This window comes from Cygnus atratus, chromosome 3 (genome assembly GCF_013377495.2).
Source record: "Cygnus atratus isolate AKBS03 ecotype Queensland, Australia chromosome 3, CAtr_DNAZoo_HiC_assembly, whole genome shotgun sequence".
NCBI lineage: Eukaryota > Metazoa > Chordata > Aves > Anseriformes > Anatidae > Cygnus > Cygnus atratus.
Window position 1 is genome coordinate 32,832,398 of NC_066364.1, and position 19,215 is coordinate 32,851,612.

A 19,215-nucleotide genomic window follows, 5' to 3' on the forward strand; every position below is an offset into this window, starting at 1 on the left:
GTTTTGTGCCTGGTTAGATTCCATCTCGAGTTCTTTCCGGTCCAACTTTCACTTCAGTGTTCTTATGCATCTGGAAAACAAAAAGGCCTACTGATGGTTTGTAAATATGCTTTGGATAAAAGACATTCATAAAGAAACCATCAATGACTACCTATCAGCAATGACCAGCAGCTAGAGCTATACCTTTTTCATTCTGCACCATTCTGCAAAAGCCACAGCACCAAAAACCTGTACCCATGTTTATTCACTCTCAGAAGTGCAAATGATGCGTACAGAAGAGTTCAAAAGTTTCAGAAGGTAGTTTAGATTCAGACCGTCAGGCCAAGATAGGAATGAACATCTCAGCAGGACAGCATTTACGCATCTGTCATTTCAAATTGTGTGTGTGTAAAATGTAACAGAGCAGGGCTCCAGAACAGCTAAGATTACTTAACCTTAATGACTGTTGAGAAATACTCCCTGATATTAGTTTTGTCATAAAAGCTGATCAGAAGCTTTTCAGTGAATTGTTACTTGCTGGAAAATACTAGTTTGTTGAAATGTGTGCCTTTTGTGGAAGCATTGGTTCCAATTAAATTCTTGCCAGGAGGTGGATTACACATCCAAATCAGCATGTCTGATAAAGACCAAGCCGAGCTCTTCCACCTACAATAGTTGGTAGTTAACCCAGTGGTTAGTGGGCTCCTTGAGGGCGTATAGCACCATGGTTTAAGTTTCTAGTTTGTTGCATAAGCATGCAAACATGATCCCAAATAACTGGTGTTCAGGACCCAGCACCAGGTTACCATCTTCATTAAGGTCACTGTGCCTTTTTTTCCTTTGCAGCTTTGGGTCAGAAATAGTGTGACTTGATTCAAAATACTGTACTTAACATGCTGGAGTAGTTTCTCCAAAAACTTTTCTTAGCTGGGACCAATTCTTTCCTTCTGCTTCCTTTGGCAGGTCTGGTATTCTAAAAAAAAAAAAAAGTACACTGATGCCATTTGAATGAGATTTCTCCTTTTCCCAGACACAAGCTAGATCTGGGTCTCATTTAATAAATCAGATAGCATATGACATTGTGATTGCATTTCTTCAGCTGGGTTTCATTGTCTCAGGCCCGCCAAAGTACAGTGGTGAGATTCACTGTTCTGGGATTTGACTTGCTGGCCAAATGTAGCATGTCCAAACAGTAATTTATTTAAATATCAGAAAACACAAGAGTTGGTCCATTAATGGAAAAGGCTGCTTTCCCAACAGAATGGTTTCTTAGAAAAAAAAGCACAAAAAAAACCTTTGTCTGTGTATATGAGTTGGCAGTGCCTTCACTCTTGACCCTGCAGGATCTCATAAAATGTATTTATAAAAGTGCAACTGCAAAAGCAGACACTTTACTTCTAGTTTTGTAGTCCTGTTGTCAACAGAATCTCCTAGATTATCCCTTCATTATGTGAGTATAAACTGGGGATGTCCTAAGACACTTACTCTGTAAGGGAAAGGAGAGGATGATTGTAGGGTTAGGGTATGTGCAAGGGTCCTAAAAAGAAAGGAGTCAAAGAAGTGATCTTCCTTAGGTGCTCTGCTGAAAGTCTAGGAAGAAATGTCTCTTCACTGCCTGGAGCCACTGTGCTCTGAGCTTGGCAAATGCCTTAAAAATGTGGCATGGCCCATGCCTTCTGGTACAAAGGAGGTTGCCACTGAAATCCAGGACTAGCATCAAGGGCAGGGCTGGCAGACTCGAGGAGGATGGATATGGACAAAGTGGGCAAGATCCCCTTGATCTCCTGGTCAGATAGAGAGAGCAGTCTGGAGAGGATCTTACCTCTCACTCTTTGCTCCATGGCAGGAACTGTTGGCTGGCATCACTCCTCTCATCTGTCCTTTTTCAGAATAAACCTGGACTCACATGTATGAGAGCTAAACCAGTAGTTCTCACGTGGCAGAGGGTGGACATAGTCTGTATCTTTGGTAGAGGAAGGGAGTGAGAAGAAAACTGAGGATCACCTGTTACTCGTTACTGAAAAGCACTGACTGTTTTTTCCACTCACCGTATTTTTACTGGGCTTAGGCAAAGGACTAGATGTTATTCAAAGAAGATACACTGAACTAACCAGTCAAAAAGGGATAGGAAAATAATTGGAGACAATTTCATTGAATTCATACCCTGTCAAGCACATTTATGAAGCTAGTTGAACAAAAAGGAGAGGGAAAGAAACATTGATTAGAGTAATAAAAATGATTAATGTTTTTTGAAACCTAATGCTGTTGCTTGGACCAGATACTGTTACAAGCACTTCTTTCAAGCAGAAGATTTCAAATGTCTTTTCTTGGCCCCCTCACCAGGACTGGTTGCAGAGTGACAAGAGTGGATCAATTCTGCATTTAGCTTTGGCAGTCTTTTTTTAAAAGGGGTTAAGATGAAATGCAGTTGCTTGTTTTGTTGATTTAATGCTAGTTTCTGTTTAATAGCCTTCTGTCCCCAAAATAACAGTGTATAAAGGAGAAGGCTTTAATTAAACTCTGTTGTGAAAAACATTTTCTCTTCATTGTCACGAGAAGTCAGGAAAAGAAAGTCAGCCCGTAACAGCAATAACTCACTCCAAAAAAATACTAGCTGATTGACCTGTTCAGTATGTAGTTTCAGACATCCTGCTTTGGCAGTAAGTTCCCATTCATTAGCTTTTTCTGGCAAAAGTTAAAACAACTTTGTTTCTGTGATGACAAATCACTGAGGTGCTGCCAGCTTGTCTTTTTACCAAATTTTCTGCATGCCTTTAACTGGCAAGCTTCTAGGCTGGCTTTCTCCTTGGTAGTGTCTTCTTCTGCAGAGCAGTTGTACAGATAAATCTTCGCTGTTACACCACTGCTGTTCTGAGTGTCTGTACAGAATTGTCTCTACACTCACACAGCGTGATAAATTCAGGAATGCTGGGCAGGTTGACAGGAATATAGATATGCATAGACTGAAAGAAAGAACATAACTTTCATATCAAGGAGTGAGGGACGTAGTAACAAAAACAAAGATGAGAAATCAAAACTCATCCATTTGCACTGTTTCTATCCTATAACTTGGACAACCCTCATCATACCTTTAAATTTGGACTGACAGTTTTCCTTTTGCTGCCAGAAACTGTTCTAAAGGGAATATAATTTTCCAGAAGCCCTCTTCATTCCCTTTTCTTTAGCCAAGCAAAGTGCATACTGGGGTCTTGCAAGGGGAATTATTTGAGCCATTCTCTGGTTGTTTTTGTACAAAAACAAAGTAAGTTCCCTCTGCCATCTTGATGACTGAGGGAACATGTAATGATTATTTATCTGTGAAAACTGTATGAAAACTTTCATCATTGTTGAAAATCACAATTCTGTCAAATAAATGCCAACTAATCTTTGATAGTAAATATTTTCGTAGTTTCTTATATTTGATTTTGTCATTCTAGGGTTTTGAAAGTTGAGCTTTCTGATTCATCTCAATGAAGTTCTGAGTCACCAACCTTTCTTTTGTCCTCTGTCAGAGGCGATGTCCTGTGTGTACTGCAGCAAAGGGATACTGCAGTTACCATCAACATCACGTTGGGTGTTAATCAGTCTAAAGCGCCTTAGAATGTTTTCTCAAAGATAAATTTAATTTCTGGTGTCTTTTTTTTGGCTATAAAACATGAGTATGTTAGAGCAGATGCGCTGGGACAACTGACACTGTTCATTATTCTTTATCCCACAGTGACCAATGAAGGCTACTAGAACAGGGCAAATGCAGTGATATTTCACTGGTATACCCTTCTGTCCTTCACCAGTCTGTGACATGTGGCCTTCCCAATCCACAGGTCATCTCTTTGTGCCATCTCCGGCTTGGTAGATTTTTCTTCAATAGATTTTCCTTCCATAAATGCATTACTTTTTGAATCTTTCTAAGTTTTTAACAACCACAGCTTTTTGTAGCAAGTAGTTGTACAGCTAACGGTGTGTTGCACGAAGTGCTACCTTTTCCTCCTCTTGAATCTGCTCCCAATAGTTCATTTATTTGGAGAGCAGGTATTAGAGGAACTGTATTGGGTCAGAGCAAAGCTCAGTCCAGCCCAATGTCTTGTTTTCCACAATAGCCAGAGATGGATGCTTAGGAGGGAGTGTAAGAATAAGATAATTACATATGTTACCTGACTGTCTAGTTTCTTTAGGCATAGAAAATCTCAGTGGACTTCGGTGAAGTTATCTGTTTTGCCCTTGAACTCTTGTACAGTTTAACATTTACTGCATCCTGTGGGAAGGAATTCCACAATTTAATCTTGCGTTGCATGAAAAAACTGTCTCCTATTCATCTTTCCCATGATGGTCACTATTCTGTAGACTCTTAACTGTGTCCTTCCAAATTATGGCTCGAGAGTTGTCATCTAGTTTACCATCTCTTAAATTGAAGTTATTTTCTGCCTTTGATCAGCTTAGTCAAATTTCTCTGTGCCTTTTGAAATTATACTATACCTTTCTTGGAGGACAGAAGCTTCAGCTTGGCTTTACAGTGTATCATTATGATGTTCCTAGCCTTTGTTTATTTCTTTTTCATCATTTTATTTGATATTTATGATCACTGCTGACCACTGAGACGATATTTTCACAGATCAACAAGCAGTTCTGGTAGTAATTGGTTCAAAACCCATTATTATGTACATAAAAATTCTTTTATTCTGCAACTCCTTGCAGTAATTCTTATTGTTGATGCCTCGAATTAGCATGATCAGCAAACTTTACCACATCAACATTCACCTCGTTTTCTACATCAATTATAGATGTTTAACAGTGGTCACACATCACAGATTGCTTTAGGACATCAATCCTTTCATGTATTCCTACCCTCTGTTCATGTCTTTTAACAACCTTTTATCCCTTGGCATCTTCTTTTGTTTTGCTATCTTTGGTTAGTTATCTTCCTAACCAGCTACATGCCTGTGTAATATCCAGGAACCTTATATTAGGCAGAGCTCTGTTGTCCATGTTTTTTCACTTAATTAGGGTAACTGATGGCAACAGGTATTCTTAAAAGTGTCATATTTACTTGTGTAATTTCCACTGTGTTTTCTGGTACAGATACTGAGTTTACTTAAAATCTGTAGTTCTCTAGACCCCCAGTACTCTTTTAAGAATTGCTGTCGCATTTTCCATCTTCCAGTGTAGTACCAAGGCAGTTTTAAAGAACCACTGCAAGTAATAATTAAACTGTTTCTTTACCTCATCAGGTTCAATTCTGTAGGCAGTACAGCCTGTTTTCTTCTTCTTCTTCTTCTTTTTTAATACATAATTTTCTGTCATAGCTGATAACATGAGGGTTTTTGGTTCTTCAATTTCAGCTCCAGCATTTCTGCTTTGGCTGTTGGCAGTGGTAATTTTATAGGTTGTTGAGATAATCAGGCTGTTCCCCAGTTATTCATGCCACCTTTAACAGCTTCTGATTTTACCAGTCTTCTACCACTGCTTCAAGCATTTTATGCACAATCTACACTAAATAACTGGAAACTCTTTAAACTGTGCTTAATAGATGAACTTATTTTATATTGTTACTGTTCTCTCTTAGACATCCTGTCATACTTTCTTACTTGGCTCACTTAACAAAGCTTGGCACTCGTTGAGCAGAAAGGGCGAGAGCTCTGTCTTTGAAGCAGAGTGAGGACTGTAGCTTTGTCTTTCCACAGATGAAACAGGTGATGAAACTACTTAGTGCATAAAAACTGCATTATTTCAAGTGTGGAGTGATGTGCTATTTCTCATCTGTTTTGAGTGTATGAATGCTGTGACATGAAAACTGAAGACAAATTCTGTACATATGCTATGTATTTGCTCTTGCTCTTTTATTTCCAGCCTTTTTTTTTTTTTTTTTAACCCAGTGGGTGTCAGTCTCTGAAGTTTGCCTTCATTCATCCCATTTCATACTGTCAGGAAGTAGCTGCACACATTATAAACCAGCGGAAAGCAACTAGGAAGAAAATTGCTCATTTTCCTAGAGCTCCTTTGTGTCTGACTTAGATGTGTCCAGCTAATTGCATTGGTTTGGGCTGCATAACAAAACGTTCAGAAAATATATCTTTCAGAGATTGCCCTAGTGATCTCATGTGTCCAACTGTGAGATAAAAGGTCATGTATCCTGTCTCATATGATCACACCTCTGGTGTTCTACCGTTAGTGTCTTAACCCCATAGATTTGCTTTACATATGTCCTCTAATGTCTCTATGTTCAATTCACAGCTCAATGTTATTTACAACACAAAATACGCTGATCAGAAGCTCAGATCTGTGCGAAAACAAGAAGCTTTTGACTTGAATGTTGATGTAAAGGATGACAAAGATGATATGAACCATTTGACCTTGAATGTGTGCACAAGGTAGGTAATTCAGTTGGAGCATCTCATGTACCTCTTTGTCTACACAATAGCTGTGTTGCTTAAAATAAGGTAAACTTTCCATATGTTTACATGGATTTACTAGTGTGTGGTATATAAACATACAATTAAAGAGAGCAAAAGAATTACTTTGTAAAAACGTTAGTAATTAAACTAAGAAGCAATTTGTAAGTCAATAAATCTAGTGACAGCTGATGGATACGAATAGATCCTTTGTGCAGAATGGTTGCTGGCCAGATCATATGAGATTTTTTTACTGGCATGCATAAATATGGCGTTTCCCTACATGTTAGAGGTATATGGAAGAGTTTGTGTGAAATAAAAGAAAAAACTCAAAAGCTTCTTTGGTGCAAGTGCTTCTTAGCTATACTGAGAACCCTGGACAGACTTGAAAATTGAACCGCTGTCTTCAGTGTTCTAGTAACAGACTGCAGGAACAGTCCCATAACTTTTACCCGTCATGAACAGAATGCTTTGCTTTTGATATAGAAGTAGATACCTCCCTTTATAAAAAGAGAAACAAGTTTCTGAAGTGTTAAAAAACATCATGAAATAGAAGTAATCATTCTTTGTTCATCTCTGTTAATAAACTTAGCTTGGAACAGTTTTGACAAGAGTCAAAATCCATGTCTATGTAATGTTAGCTTCAGCTGCAGTTTTGTCTTACTGTGCAAGTATTTTTGTGGTCTTTCATTTACCTGTATCATATCTTTATGATTTCAGTAATGTAACATAATGTAAACATCGTTCTGGAGTTGAAAGAGGTGGCGATTTTTCTGTACGTCATTTTATTCTTTCCCCTGAATAAGGGTTGGGGGATGCATCTGGGATGATGCTTCTTGTTCAGTAAACATCTACTAGGAACTGACTTGAGACTGCTGAAGTATCATCTCAGAGACCATAGAACAGTCACTAGATGTGTTGTACACTGCTAGAAATTCAATCAGCTGAGAATGGGTGACACTGAATAGTCATATTGCATGTTCCTAGGTCAGCCAGTCATTAAACCAGGTTGTTTCTTTGACTGCTTTGCTGCCTCCTTTCTATTTACTGTAAAAGTGTCTATGCATGTATCTAAAACAAACATATGAAGATGTTCTCTTGATTTTCTCAGTAGGCACATCTTTCTGTGGTTAAAGAGCATTTGAGTATTTCAAAGAAAACTCTTGAGGACACTGTATCTCTTTTTATATATGTATTTACATTTTAAAATCTTCTATTTCTTATTATCTACAAGGATGTTGAGGTGACTACACTCTTCGTATTGAAGGAAATCATCTGCTTCTTGTCAATACTTCTTGAAACACTGTTTACTTCTTGTGATATTATAATGGGTTCCTTGTAAATGCAGGATTTGCAAAGTATCACCTTATCCACCATGTTCACTCTTGCATTCCTTTCTTCTGTGTCCTCTTTGTTATTTATTTAAATTTTAAACTCCTTACGACTAGGACTATTATTTTTATGCTCTGCACAGGGGAGCTGTGACTGGAGATGGTGCCTCTAGGTGACACCATCACACAAATAATAGCTATAGTGAACATGATGTCAGTGTGGAGAGGATTGATTTAATTTGGGAAATATCCAGCAGGCGCAAAGCCAGATCCCCGTTTTCATGTGTTTCTGTTAACCAATTCAGGGATACAGATGGTGGTCAGGACACTAGAATATATGAGAGCTCTTGAAATAGAATGGGCTTTTTCCTCTTAGTTTTCTCTGAAGTATCAACAGCTTTTTAAAGTCTAGCACCAACTCCTGACATGTAAAGGCTTACATGATGTGTCTGGGATAAACCTTGGATGAGCATTCTGATATTCTAGCTCAGCACTTTGACTCAGGAATACAGACAGGAAGAGACTTAGCTCTCTGGAAGGTTGTAGGATGATGTTTTAATTGCAAAGCATTCAAAGGATATTGGGAAGATCTAACAGCATTGTAAAACTACCCCAGGTGAGTACTTGGAACATTAAGATCCATCAGCTCTGTCATGGAAAGTGGAACAGTTTAAGTTCTAGTATTCTGTGTTTCTGTTCTTTAAGCTGAGACTTCATCTCTGGTTGCTTGGCTTGATTCACTAGTCCTCCTCTTCTCCTCAGCCCCTTACATAGTATATGCACTACCTATATTAAATTCATGAATTAGTTTACAGCTGGTCCAGTTACAATCTTTACAATGCAACATGGCTTTTTGGTAAAGAAACCAAAGCAGGTAAATGCAAAGACTGCTGAAATCTCAACCAGCTTAGCTAGCTGTGGGTATGCATAATCAAGTAATGGAGGCTGCAGCTCTGCAGGGTTTTTTTCTCTCCAATCTGCAGATTATCTCACCTTTTCTCCCTCCCACTCACCCCCCTCTAAGTAAGTGAGCCAGACCTTTATAACTTCTAGGGATGTATCATATTCACTTCTTGGCAATACCATGCTAGTTGGGTTAACTGGTGGTATTTTGGTGGCAACCCAGGTTACCTAAACAGGTTGAGTATTTTCTCTCATTGGTAATTAAGCAGAAATAGTTACATCCAGTTCCAATTCGGTTGTTTTCAATAGCAGCTACTTTGGTGTAGCCCATCATCCAACAGATGGTTTCATTTGTTTCTAATCTCATGAGCCAACTGAAGTCAGCAGTTATGCTGTATTTCTTTCAAAATCATATCTGTGTTCAATCAGCTATACTGCCAGGCTTAACAGCATTGCTTTGAAAGAAAGTCTTCCCTTTTTTTAAACCATCCAGCTCTACAAAGAAATAGTTTTATTCAATTATTTTCAACTACTGTCAGGCCTTCAAAATGAGAGTTGGAGACACTTCTATTCTTGTACAACAATAGTCATCTACCTTTCATGACAAGGGAGGAGGGGGAGTTCTTCTGCCATCTACTTTATTTAAAGCCATACAATCTTTTGTAGGTCACGTAAGTGTCACTTATAGCACAGAACACCATAAATATGTTTTGATAGTTCTGGTGTGCACCATGGTGTATGTGGTTTGTTCAATAGAGCAAAGCTTTTAAGTCCAGTATCTGATTCTCAGATTGGAAGAAAATGTAATAATAAGCATTATTCACGAAAAAAAGAAGGAACTCAATTTATTAAATTTTCTTTTTTTCACAAACTGGATGAATAACACAGCTATGCGTTTTAAAACTGGAGTTTTGAGGAGCAATCTGATGATGATTTTGTTAATGGAACCATCAGTCTGTATCAAGGGCATATGGGAATGTTTGGGAGACTTTTTAGAGACATTTATCTCACCCTCCAAAAACGAATAAAAGTAAAGCAATGCATCCTTGAGTGGAAATATGAATATTTCAGTGCAAGAGTTCCTGCAGTGGTTTCTTAATTACCTCCTTTTCAAACATATGTTTAATCACATTATTTCATATGTATGTGTGATGTAAACATGCATTTCAAGATGCCAGTGCTGTCAGTGTTGTCCTAGTGTTGTCTCTCATATCATTTATATACTGTAGTTTTGTCAGTGCTAAACCTATTTTTTCATATGTGGTTGAAATTAGGCAGAAAAATAGAGAAATCCATTCTTATCTCTTTATTGTTAGATATTTTTTTTTCTTGTTGGCATTCTGTTCGATTTGCTTCTTAAGTATTCTTGAGCATTATTTCTTCCATAGTTGAGATGTAATAATTAAACAATTTATTTGGAGAATTTGCTATTGTGTTTCTACTAAAATTTTCTTTGCCTCTGTATTTTGAAAAGGTACTTGGGTTCTGGTGCAGCTCGCAGTAGTGGTATGGTCCTCATGGAGGTTGGCTTACTCAGTGGTTTCTCTGTGTCACCGGATTTCATTCCATTAGACAACACAATTAAGAAGATGGAAGAGGAAAATGGAAAAGTAAACCTATACTTAGACACTGTAAGTTGAAAATAACAGAGAAATGCATTTGCAGTAATGCTAATCTTGACTGCCAGATTCTAGATTTTAAAGTGGGAAAGACAGTATGATTGTATTCTTTGGGGAAATCAACAACTGCTATCCACATTGAATGATGAGTTCCATTCTAAAAAAGAGACTGATGGGATAGGTGCAACACCACTGTAAGGGGTTTCTAGACTGCAAAAATCTTGTAAAATCATTTATATGTAGGCAGATTTTTTAACAAGTCTGTGTTTTGGCCAAAGTAACAACAAGTGAAATAAGCGTTTTTATGTGCATCCTCTCTCCAAGTCTTTATAAATGAAGAGAACTGCCAATGAGTTAGAAGTTCTTATCTCTTCTATGAACCACCATCAGCAGGGTTCTCAGGATGTTTCTCTTCTGTTTTTCTAGCTAAATGAAACACAGGTTTGTGTGGATATTCCGGCTGTGAGAGACTTCAAAGTGGCAAATATCCAAGATGCTTCAGTGACTATAATGGATTACTATGAACCTAGTAAGTGTCAGTCATTCCAAATGGATCTTGGTGATTCAGAAGCTAAAAATATAAAGTTTCTTTTCATGGAAATGGGACAAATTTTAGTGAATAGAAAGCCACATTGCACTGAAATTTACATTTTCCATTGAACTGCAACCTTTTTGATGTTGACACACCAAGTTTTCTAACAAACAGTTGTGTTTTCCTGTATACATTTTGCTGTCCTCATGGGTTGGTTCCTTAGATGGTGTGAATTGTCATAACTTAATTGTCAGCTGGTATAAATTGGTTTCAGTATGGCTCTCAATGTGTTCCGCAAACTACCAAAATGAAGCAGGAACTTCACTGCGGTTCACTTACTAAGTTAATGATTATCTTTCAAGTAGCTTTTGCATCTGTTTCTTGTTTAATCAGAGAGTCCTTCACTGGAGAAAAAGTCAGTGTTTTGTTTTCTATAGTTATGTAAAAAAGGTGTACATGGGAAAAACAATTTGTGTTTTTTTTTTTTTTTAAATGGCATGTGTTTTAGAGAAAGGCAGATATGTACAAAGCTCTGCTTGGGCAAAGTGAGAAGCAAAGAAAGATTATAGGATGCTAGAGAAGATATTAGAGAGGCTTTCATTATACCAGCCAGCTGAAACATTATTAAGGATTTGGGCTTGGTTTGAGATAAGGAATTAAAAAGTTGTATAAGCAATTTTCTTCACGTTGATTTGTTTTAGCGTAGGACAAAAGACAACCAAATACAAACGTGTACTGCTTTAGCTGAGTAAAAATCACATTTCTTCTATTTAGGCTGAAATGTTTATTCAATCCCAGAAGTTTAAACTAAAATAGAAAATTAACGGATGTAGCTAAAATACTCACTAACCTAGAGCATGTTTTAAGTCCTAGTGGCTTAACAACTTGGAGCAATTTTTATTTAAGGCAAACACATAACACTTGGAATCTGTGGCCAAAACAAATTTCCACATGCTTCAGTGATTGGGAGAAGAGCTGAGGACCTACTCTTTTATAAGAGTACTATTAGATAGGCTAATGAATATGTGTACAGAAAGTGTGTATAAATGCATATGTATAAATACTGTTATTCTATTTAAATATATTTAGAATCCATAACCTCTCAATGAATAAATAAATATTCATTTAAAGATAAGAATGAATATCCTTAAGGACTAAAATTTATATTACAATCAGTGCTGCAGTAGAAGGTTTTAACTACAAGGAAAAGATTGCTTCAAATACTATTTTACAAGATTTCACTCCTATTACCATGTAGCATAGACATATTTTTGGTCAACATGTATACACATATGCCACGAGTCTGATTTCTTCTGAGAGAATTCCATCCCATCTAATACAGGAGTGTGCTTTTATTTTATTCTGTTAATTTCCATCAGTTCTGTAGTTGGTGAACCATGCTGCAAGTGTGTATTTTATGTGATGGTTACAGTCAGAGTCACGTCTGATTTCATTGCTTCATATTCAGAGCTAGGAGATATCTAAAAAGTCCATATGCTCTGGCATTTATCAAAAAAGGCATGTCTCTGTGGTAGATATTACAACCAGCATAGGTATGAGAACTGGCTTGGATGCCAGTGTAGTGGTGCCAGCAAGGAGCTCTGCCAGGGTTAATATGCACAGCTATTCAGCACATTCAAATGACTGTGCTACTTCTTTTACCTGATTTTGTTCAGAGCTTGTTGGGTGTCACTGTTTAGTAAGATATCCCTTTAAGGATATCTTTTATTTTTTACTGTCTGATGCTTGAAACTGATTATTGTCTCATTAAAAAAATAAAAATGCAGTGTCTCTAGTTGGAATGAAAACCTTCAAACCACAAGCAAATGAAACTTTGGAAAAGCTTGTTCTGTAAGCAATTAACATGCATTGATGTTTTTGAAATGAGCATGGCTTTCCAGGCTTCTAGTGTGTTTGGCTCTGTGGCAACCCTTCAGGAAACTGGGGAGCAAAATGCAGGAGCAAGAGCTAGGTGAGGTAGGCAGTCCCAGAGTCAGGAAGCTGAAGCTCTCAGACATAATAGTGAGAAAAAGACTCAGTTATGAGAGACCGATATCTTACGTGTCAGAGCCAGTAACCTGCCAGGTAAAACATCAGAAATCCTTTATTACGGGGGTTCCTGAGCCAGCAGGGGTAAAATTTCCTCTAAAACATTTGATCAGGTTTTCTGAATAGAAATCTCACTGTTGAGATTGAGTCTATGACTGCATGCCTTTCACTTGAGTGTTTCTCAGTATACTTGTCTGAGTGTATTGAAGATATTTGCTTTGTGAAAGGAACAGAGATTAATTTCTAGGCTTAAACACCCACTTTGAGAAGTATTTTGTAGTTTATGACAAGATCTGCATTAGAGTTTAGTGCATCCTTTAAAAAGGCTTTCTTTGTGAAGCTAATCTGATAAAAATCTTTCCAAGATAAACGGATGTAAGTTACTGTGTGTGTGTATATATATATAAATATATAAATCAAGATCTACACTCTGAATGTGTCCAATGTTTGAAGACATAGTTCTCTTTCTACAGAGGGGACTCTATTAGAAACCATGCAGCATTTCAGAAATTTGGTTCATTATGAGTATTTATTTCAGGAAGGATGAGCAGTCTGTCTCAAACTCCTTTTAATCTAAGTTGTGAGTTTCCGTTTGTTAGACAGTCTTCAGAAATTCATTAACTTATGTTAACTATCCTTTCTAAACAGGGAGAAGAGCAGTGAGAAGCTACAATTCAGAAGTAATGCAACGTATAACCCCTTGTGACTTGTGTGAAAGTGACTGCAGCCTTTGCCGCCAATCTGGTTCTCCAGCCTTGCTTCAGCACTCTTCCTTGGCTTCCTTGTTCTGTGTGCTGTTTGTTCTTCATGTAAACTTGCTGTGCAGTTGGGTGCTCTAAGAAGAAACAGATTGTTTCACATCTAACATTTCCATAAATTAGCCAAAGAAAATTTTATGTTCAGATACCAGCCCATCTTCAGTGATTAGTGACCTAACTCCTGCTGTGTTCAGGGAGAGCAGGGCTGGCCCATATGGTAAATTTCTGGCTGTGCCAGAAAATTTCTTTAAGCGTCTGCTGGAAAAACTTTCCAAGTGTTAGTTTCATACTGAAGTTATTTTCTGAAGAAGCACAGAGTTACCAAGAAAGCAGTCTGAGAAAATGCAAACCTTGCTCCATGTTCCTGCTCCCTTTCACCTTAGCTTTCATTTTTGCATATTTTTTAGGGATGTATGTTAGTTTACAGTGCTTTTCTGAAAAACTGTCTCCTCTTCCTTTACAATGTTGGTAAGCCGAGTGCTGGGAGCTTGCATTGTTCTGTTCTGCAGACATGACACTTAACACTAATACTGAGTTTCTCTATGCTCTCATGGGGAATAATATGAAAAATAAAAGGAGTTTGCTTCAGAGCAGATTCAAGAGCCAAAAAATGCTGCATTTACAAACTGCTGAACACTCCAGAAAATTGTCAGTCTTTTTTTAATCATTGCAAAGAAGCCAGGTGGATTTTTTGCCAATTCATAAGTTAATCACATTTGAAAATAATGCCTCCGGATGTTTTCATGGATTTTACTCTGAAAGTCTTTTACTGTAAATGCATTGAAGATGGAATATAAGTTTGAGGCAGTTTTTTTTTCCAGGGTTATTTAGAAACAAACCTAATTCTCTTTCCATGTGAGAATACTGGTGTCCCCTGGTATATTTATTGCGAGTGGGATGACAGTTGCCTTGATCCTTGTCTGGTTTTAAGTTTTTTTCTAGAAATGTCACTCTGGGGGATCTTGTATTTTGCCTTGTCATCTTGTTAACAGCTTAAGTGCCATAGCTCTTGAGCTGTTCAATGCTCTTTGTGCCATATCAACTCATTGCCATCTGTAGGTGCAAGTCCTGGTTTTGTTGGCAGGGAGGCTTTTAGTAGCTGTGGGCTTCACACACATTCTGTGTTCAGCAAAACACATAATACACTTGTTTAAGCATACCCTTGTATGTTTAAGTGCCTTGTTAGAGTGGGAGGGAGGAAGAGGGATGATGAAGTCTTCCTGGAGCAGCAGACATTTACACCCCACCTGGCTGTTTGCATGTGGGGAAAATTAAATGTCTCTATGAATGTGGAAATATGTGAGCTTGGGAGCTCTTCCCTCCTGCACCAGCATTTTCCTGAGTGAACCTCTTCACTGTTGAGCAGCCCATATATCCTTCTTGAACACTGCTTGTGATATTTAATGCTTACTTCTTTTTGATAAGGAAGCTGATAACATTCTGACTTATTAAAATGAAATTAATTGTTGTTATGCTGACTAGCAGAAATTTTAAGGCTATTGATTCCCTTCCTTTCGTACCTTTTTGAGACGGAATGTGTACATGTACACATTGAATTACATGTCAGTCACTTTCCTTGAGCAATTTCTAATTTTTATTCATTTTTTGCTACTGCTTAAAATGTATATTTTTGTATTTTATGCTTATGTGTATTTTTGTTCAGAAAAGGAAATTAGTTCATGGTAGCATGGAAAGAGGGCAGAATTTCTCAAACTGGGTGCTTTTTTAATATGAGATATTGTTTTTTAACTACAAAACTAGTTTAGGTGGAGTTATTTGTTTTACTTTACCTGTATTTAGAATTTACAATATTTTTCAGAAACTTGGGATTCTGTTCAGTCTCTCTGGCAGAGCTGAGGCCTGATTCTTTGTAGCCAATTTGTGCTTTTCACTTGTCTTCGGTGCACATTGGATCTAGCCCTTCGAGTGGCTGTTTAGTGCCTTAATATGGGTTCCCATGCTGCTGTGACCCATGCGAAGTGATATTGTACGTATTGAAATCCAAAGCACTACTTAGTCAGTAGGTTGCAGAATGTGACCCTCTGTAAGTCATGCCCTTGGTTATAGGGGTCCAAAGCTAATAGAAACCACGATGCAAAAATGAAATATATCCTTGTGTCTCAAGTCCTTTACTCATAGATGGGAGCACAGATTGAATAGTGCGAAGTGTAATTTATCGAAAAACATTCACACTCTAAACTGGGATTGTTTTGCTGTAGGTTTTATTTCTTGATGAACTATAAAAGCAGATCTTCCTTTGCCTTTGGGGACAGCAGCCTTGACATGTCATTTGCCTCCATTTGCTATCATTTCAAGAACATGAAGCTCATGTACTTTCAGCTCTACTATATGTAGAGTTTCAAAGAGGGACATTCGTGTCTGATTAATGTTGATTAATGTTGTGATAGAGGTTTATTTTCTACTGGAGATGTACCAGAGATAACCCACTCCTTTGCAGTAGATAGTAGGAATAAAATCATAGTTTTATTCTGCAGGCGATCCCAGTTTCCCAAATACCCTGTGGAGAAATGGACTCAAACTGCTCAGCCTAATTTCAGACAGAGCAGCTTTTATAAGTATTCCCTTACATTTGTTTTTGAGACAAACAACACATGTTTTTAAATGGCTCTTGGCTGCCTTGCATACCCTACTAAGAAGCATCAGTCATAATGCACCATGTCACGGAAATTGTCAGTCAGTGAACAAACATCCTTTTTTATTTTGTTTTCTCTGTTGTAGTATATCACTACAGACATCCAAATGCCTCTGTTCTTAAGTTATCTTAAAGGTACCATGTACAGCATATGACTTTAAACAAATGTTTACGTCAGGTGGCCTTAACTTCCCAACACTGTTGCCTTGAAAGATGCCTTCAGTCACTTTGTAGTAATGACTATTGCCTTGAATGAGTTGCAGAGGAGTTTGTATTGTGTATTGTGAATTGGCAGTGAATGGAACAGAGTAAAAGTAATACCGTGTTGCACAGTGACTCTTTTGTTTTCCTCATTGTTGTGTAGGAACCTGTTCACAAATGTTCAGCATATGTATTTATTCCATTACTCTGTAAAGTGAGTTCTTGATGTTAGAGGGACCATGCTCCCACTGAAGTTACTGGGAAATCTTTTAGCAAAAAATCTTTAGGAAATCTTTGAACAAGGTCTGTAAGAAGCTTTATAGTGGTGCTAAAAGCAGTCAGGAAAAGGTATTTTGCGATGGAGTCTTCCTGTTGCATTGCATGAACATTCTTGTGTGGTTGCTCTTTGAAGTCCGAGTATTCTCTGGTACTTCCAGTGTCCTTTTCAGCTCCATGCTATCAACAGATAGTCTGTGCAGGTCCATTAACATCTTATTAAATCACTGAGAAATAATCATTTATTTGGGACTGGCCTTAAAACAAAACCTTAATGCATTTTAAAGGTTTTTAAAGATTTTTAAATGTTCCTACTCCACGTTCTACCTTCACTGTCATCCATGATCTTAGCTAAACTTTCTCTACAGATTTCTTTATGTGTGTCATCTATAAACCTGTGCTGAATGCTGCTGTACGTAACAGGAAGAGCTCATGCTGTGATGAGTGCTGCTTAAAACAGGTTTACAGCACCCTAGAGTTTGCAGTTTTCATGCTGGGCCAGCTCGACGTCTGTTCTGGTTCCTGGCATGGCTCCTTCCTTTACTTCAAAACCAAGAGCTTGCTAGCTTGTGCACATCAGTGTCATATGATAAAAGAGAAAATTGGCCAGACTGGTGCAGAAAAAATTGAAGAGCCAAAGTCCAACATTACTTGCCTCTGTTTTGGCTTGAAAGTCACTTTCGAAAATCAGACTTGGGATTCTAAAATTGTTTTTAGTAAGTTTTCAGAATAATATCCTAGCAATATTTCTCCAAATGTGTTCAAGTTGGTGTGAATCTTGACAGTACTTGGTTCAAGCAGATTTATGTAGAAAGCATATGTATATACATGTTCATTATACCGGCTCTGATGTACTACAGTGTGCAATGTATGTGCAATTAAAAGCATACAGGATTTTCAAGAAGTGCCCGATAATGTATGATGTTCTGTTTTTTAGGGAAAGATCATATTTGGAAAGCAACTGGTGCCTAATGGAATCATTTTGATATCTCAAACACTAACCAAAGAGAAAAAAATCACCCACTTTATTCAATTTTATTTGTAATGGTCAATATTTTTCTGTTTTTCTGTTACAGCCTTCTTCTCCCATAAATTTTTATGCAGTGAACCATCTTTATCTGTTTAGTGCTGTAAATACCTAGGAGACTTTAAATTTTATCACTAGTAATTTATAGATAAAACTATAACAGCAATTTTGTGATCAGGCCTTTTGAGTTTTTATTAGATTCCCCTTTCCCCATGTCAAAATAAATTTGACTTCACTATTGTTTCTTATTTGATTTATTATATTTTTGTGTGCCACTTGAAAATATCATTGCACTAATGCTATTTTGTGCAATAAAGTCTGACATTGTGCTGTATTAGATCAACCCAGTGTTTATTTTTCCTAATGGGTAGCTCTTTCTTTTCAGATGCGTATGAACGTCATTTGTATATGGGATACATTTCAGTCACCAGAACTCCATTGCTAAGATTTCTCATTAGTTTCATACAATTCATTTTATTTCTGTATTTTGTAGCAGTTACCCCAAAGCTTCATCAGCTTTGCTTGGATCTTAAGGTGTTATATTTAATTTTCTTCCTTTTTTTTGGTGATTTTTAGTATTGTTAGGTTGGGCGGGATACTAATATGGGGAAGAAAATATAAAAATGCTGGCTCATATAAGCAGATGTAATGGACCATACATTAGTTGGGTATTGCATCTCTTGTTTTTTTCATGTCAGGCCTTAAGCAATTTGAACTAAACTTCTTGTCTGCTTTGAGGTGGTCAGAAACACACTTAGATCTAGATTAGGATCATCATACATATTTTCACTTTTGATCAAATCATAAATGGTAGGAAAAGAGTGCTTTCAAGAGCTGTTGTGATCAAGTGGCTGTGAACTAACATGCTGGCTGTGCAAATTGCTTCTGTCTTTTTAAATAATAGAACAAATATTATGGAACTAGACTGATTCACAGGATCTTGAAAAATTGTCATTGGTTTGTTTTTTTTTCAAATAAAGTTTGCAATAGCTATTTTAAAATTTTATTAAAGATGAATTTTAGTAATAATGTCTAGTGTTTCCTTGTTTAATGATTCAGTCACCTGTAGGAGAGGGCAGTTTCTGTACTCTGTGTACGACTGCCCATCCTCAGCACTTCTTACACGCTGCCTCACCTGTATTTTAATACTTGTATTAATGCTTGTAATGTGAAGTGCTGCAGTGGTGATTTCCATGGTCAGGCTGCTAAACATGACCTTGGAGATCATTGTTTGGGACTTTTCATGCTGAGGCACTGCATTATCATAACATGTTTATTCAACATGGAGTCATCGTGACACCTCAGTTATTTCTCAGTGGTCTTGGTAATCTGGAGAGGTCGCAGTTGACTGGAAGCTGGCAAATGTCAGAGTTTTCAAGAATAGGGAAAAAAAAAAAGGAAAAAAAAAAGAGCCTGGTAATTAAGGGCTTGTCAGTCTCACTTCAGTGCCTGGTAAAATTGTGGAGAAGGCCAGCTGCATCCTGGGCTGCATCAACAGAGG

At 37.5% G+C, this 19,215-nt stretch overlaps 1 protein-coding gene across 1 annotated transcript in view; it reads left to right on the forward strand.

The window, feature by feature from the left end:
* Positions 1–18,743, forward strand: part of CD109 (CD109 molecule) — an 82,390-nt gene extending 63,647 nt beyond the window's left edge. The window contains 4 exon segments of the mRNA XM_035542938.1: positions 6,208–6,344; positions 10,074–10,230; positions 10,645–10,747; positions 13,448–18,743. Of these exon segments, the coding sequence (XP_035398831.1) occupies positions 6,208–6,344; positions 10,074–10,230; positions 10,645–10,747; positions 13,448–13,638 (588 nt within the window). The 3' untranslated portion in view covers positions 13,639–18,743.
* Positions 18,744–19,215: the final 472 nt, after the last annotated feature.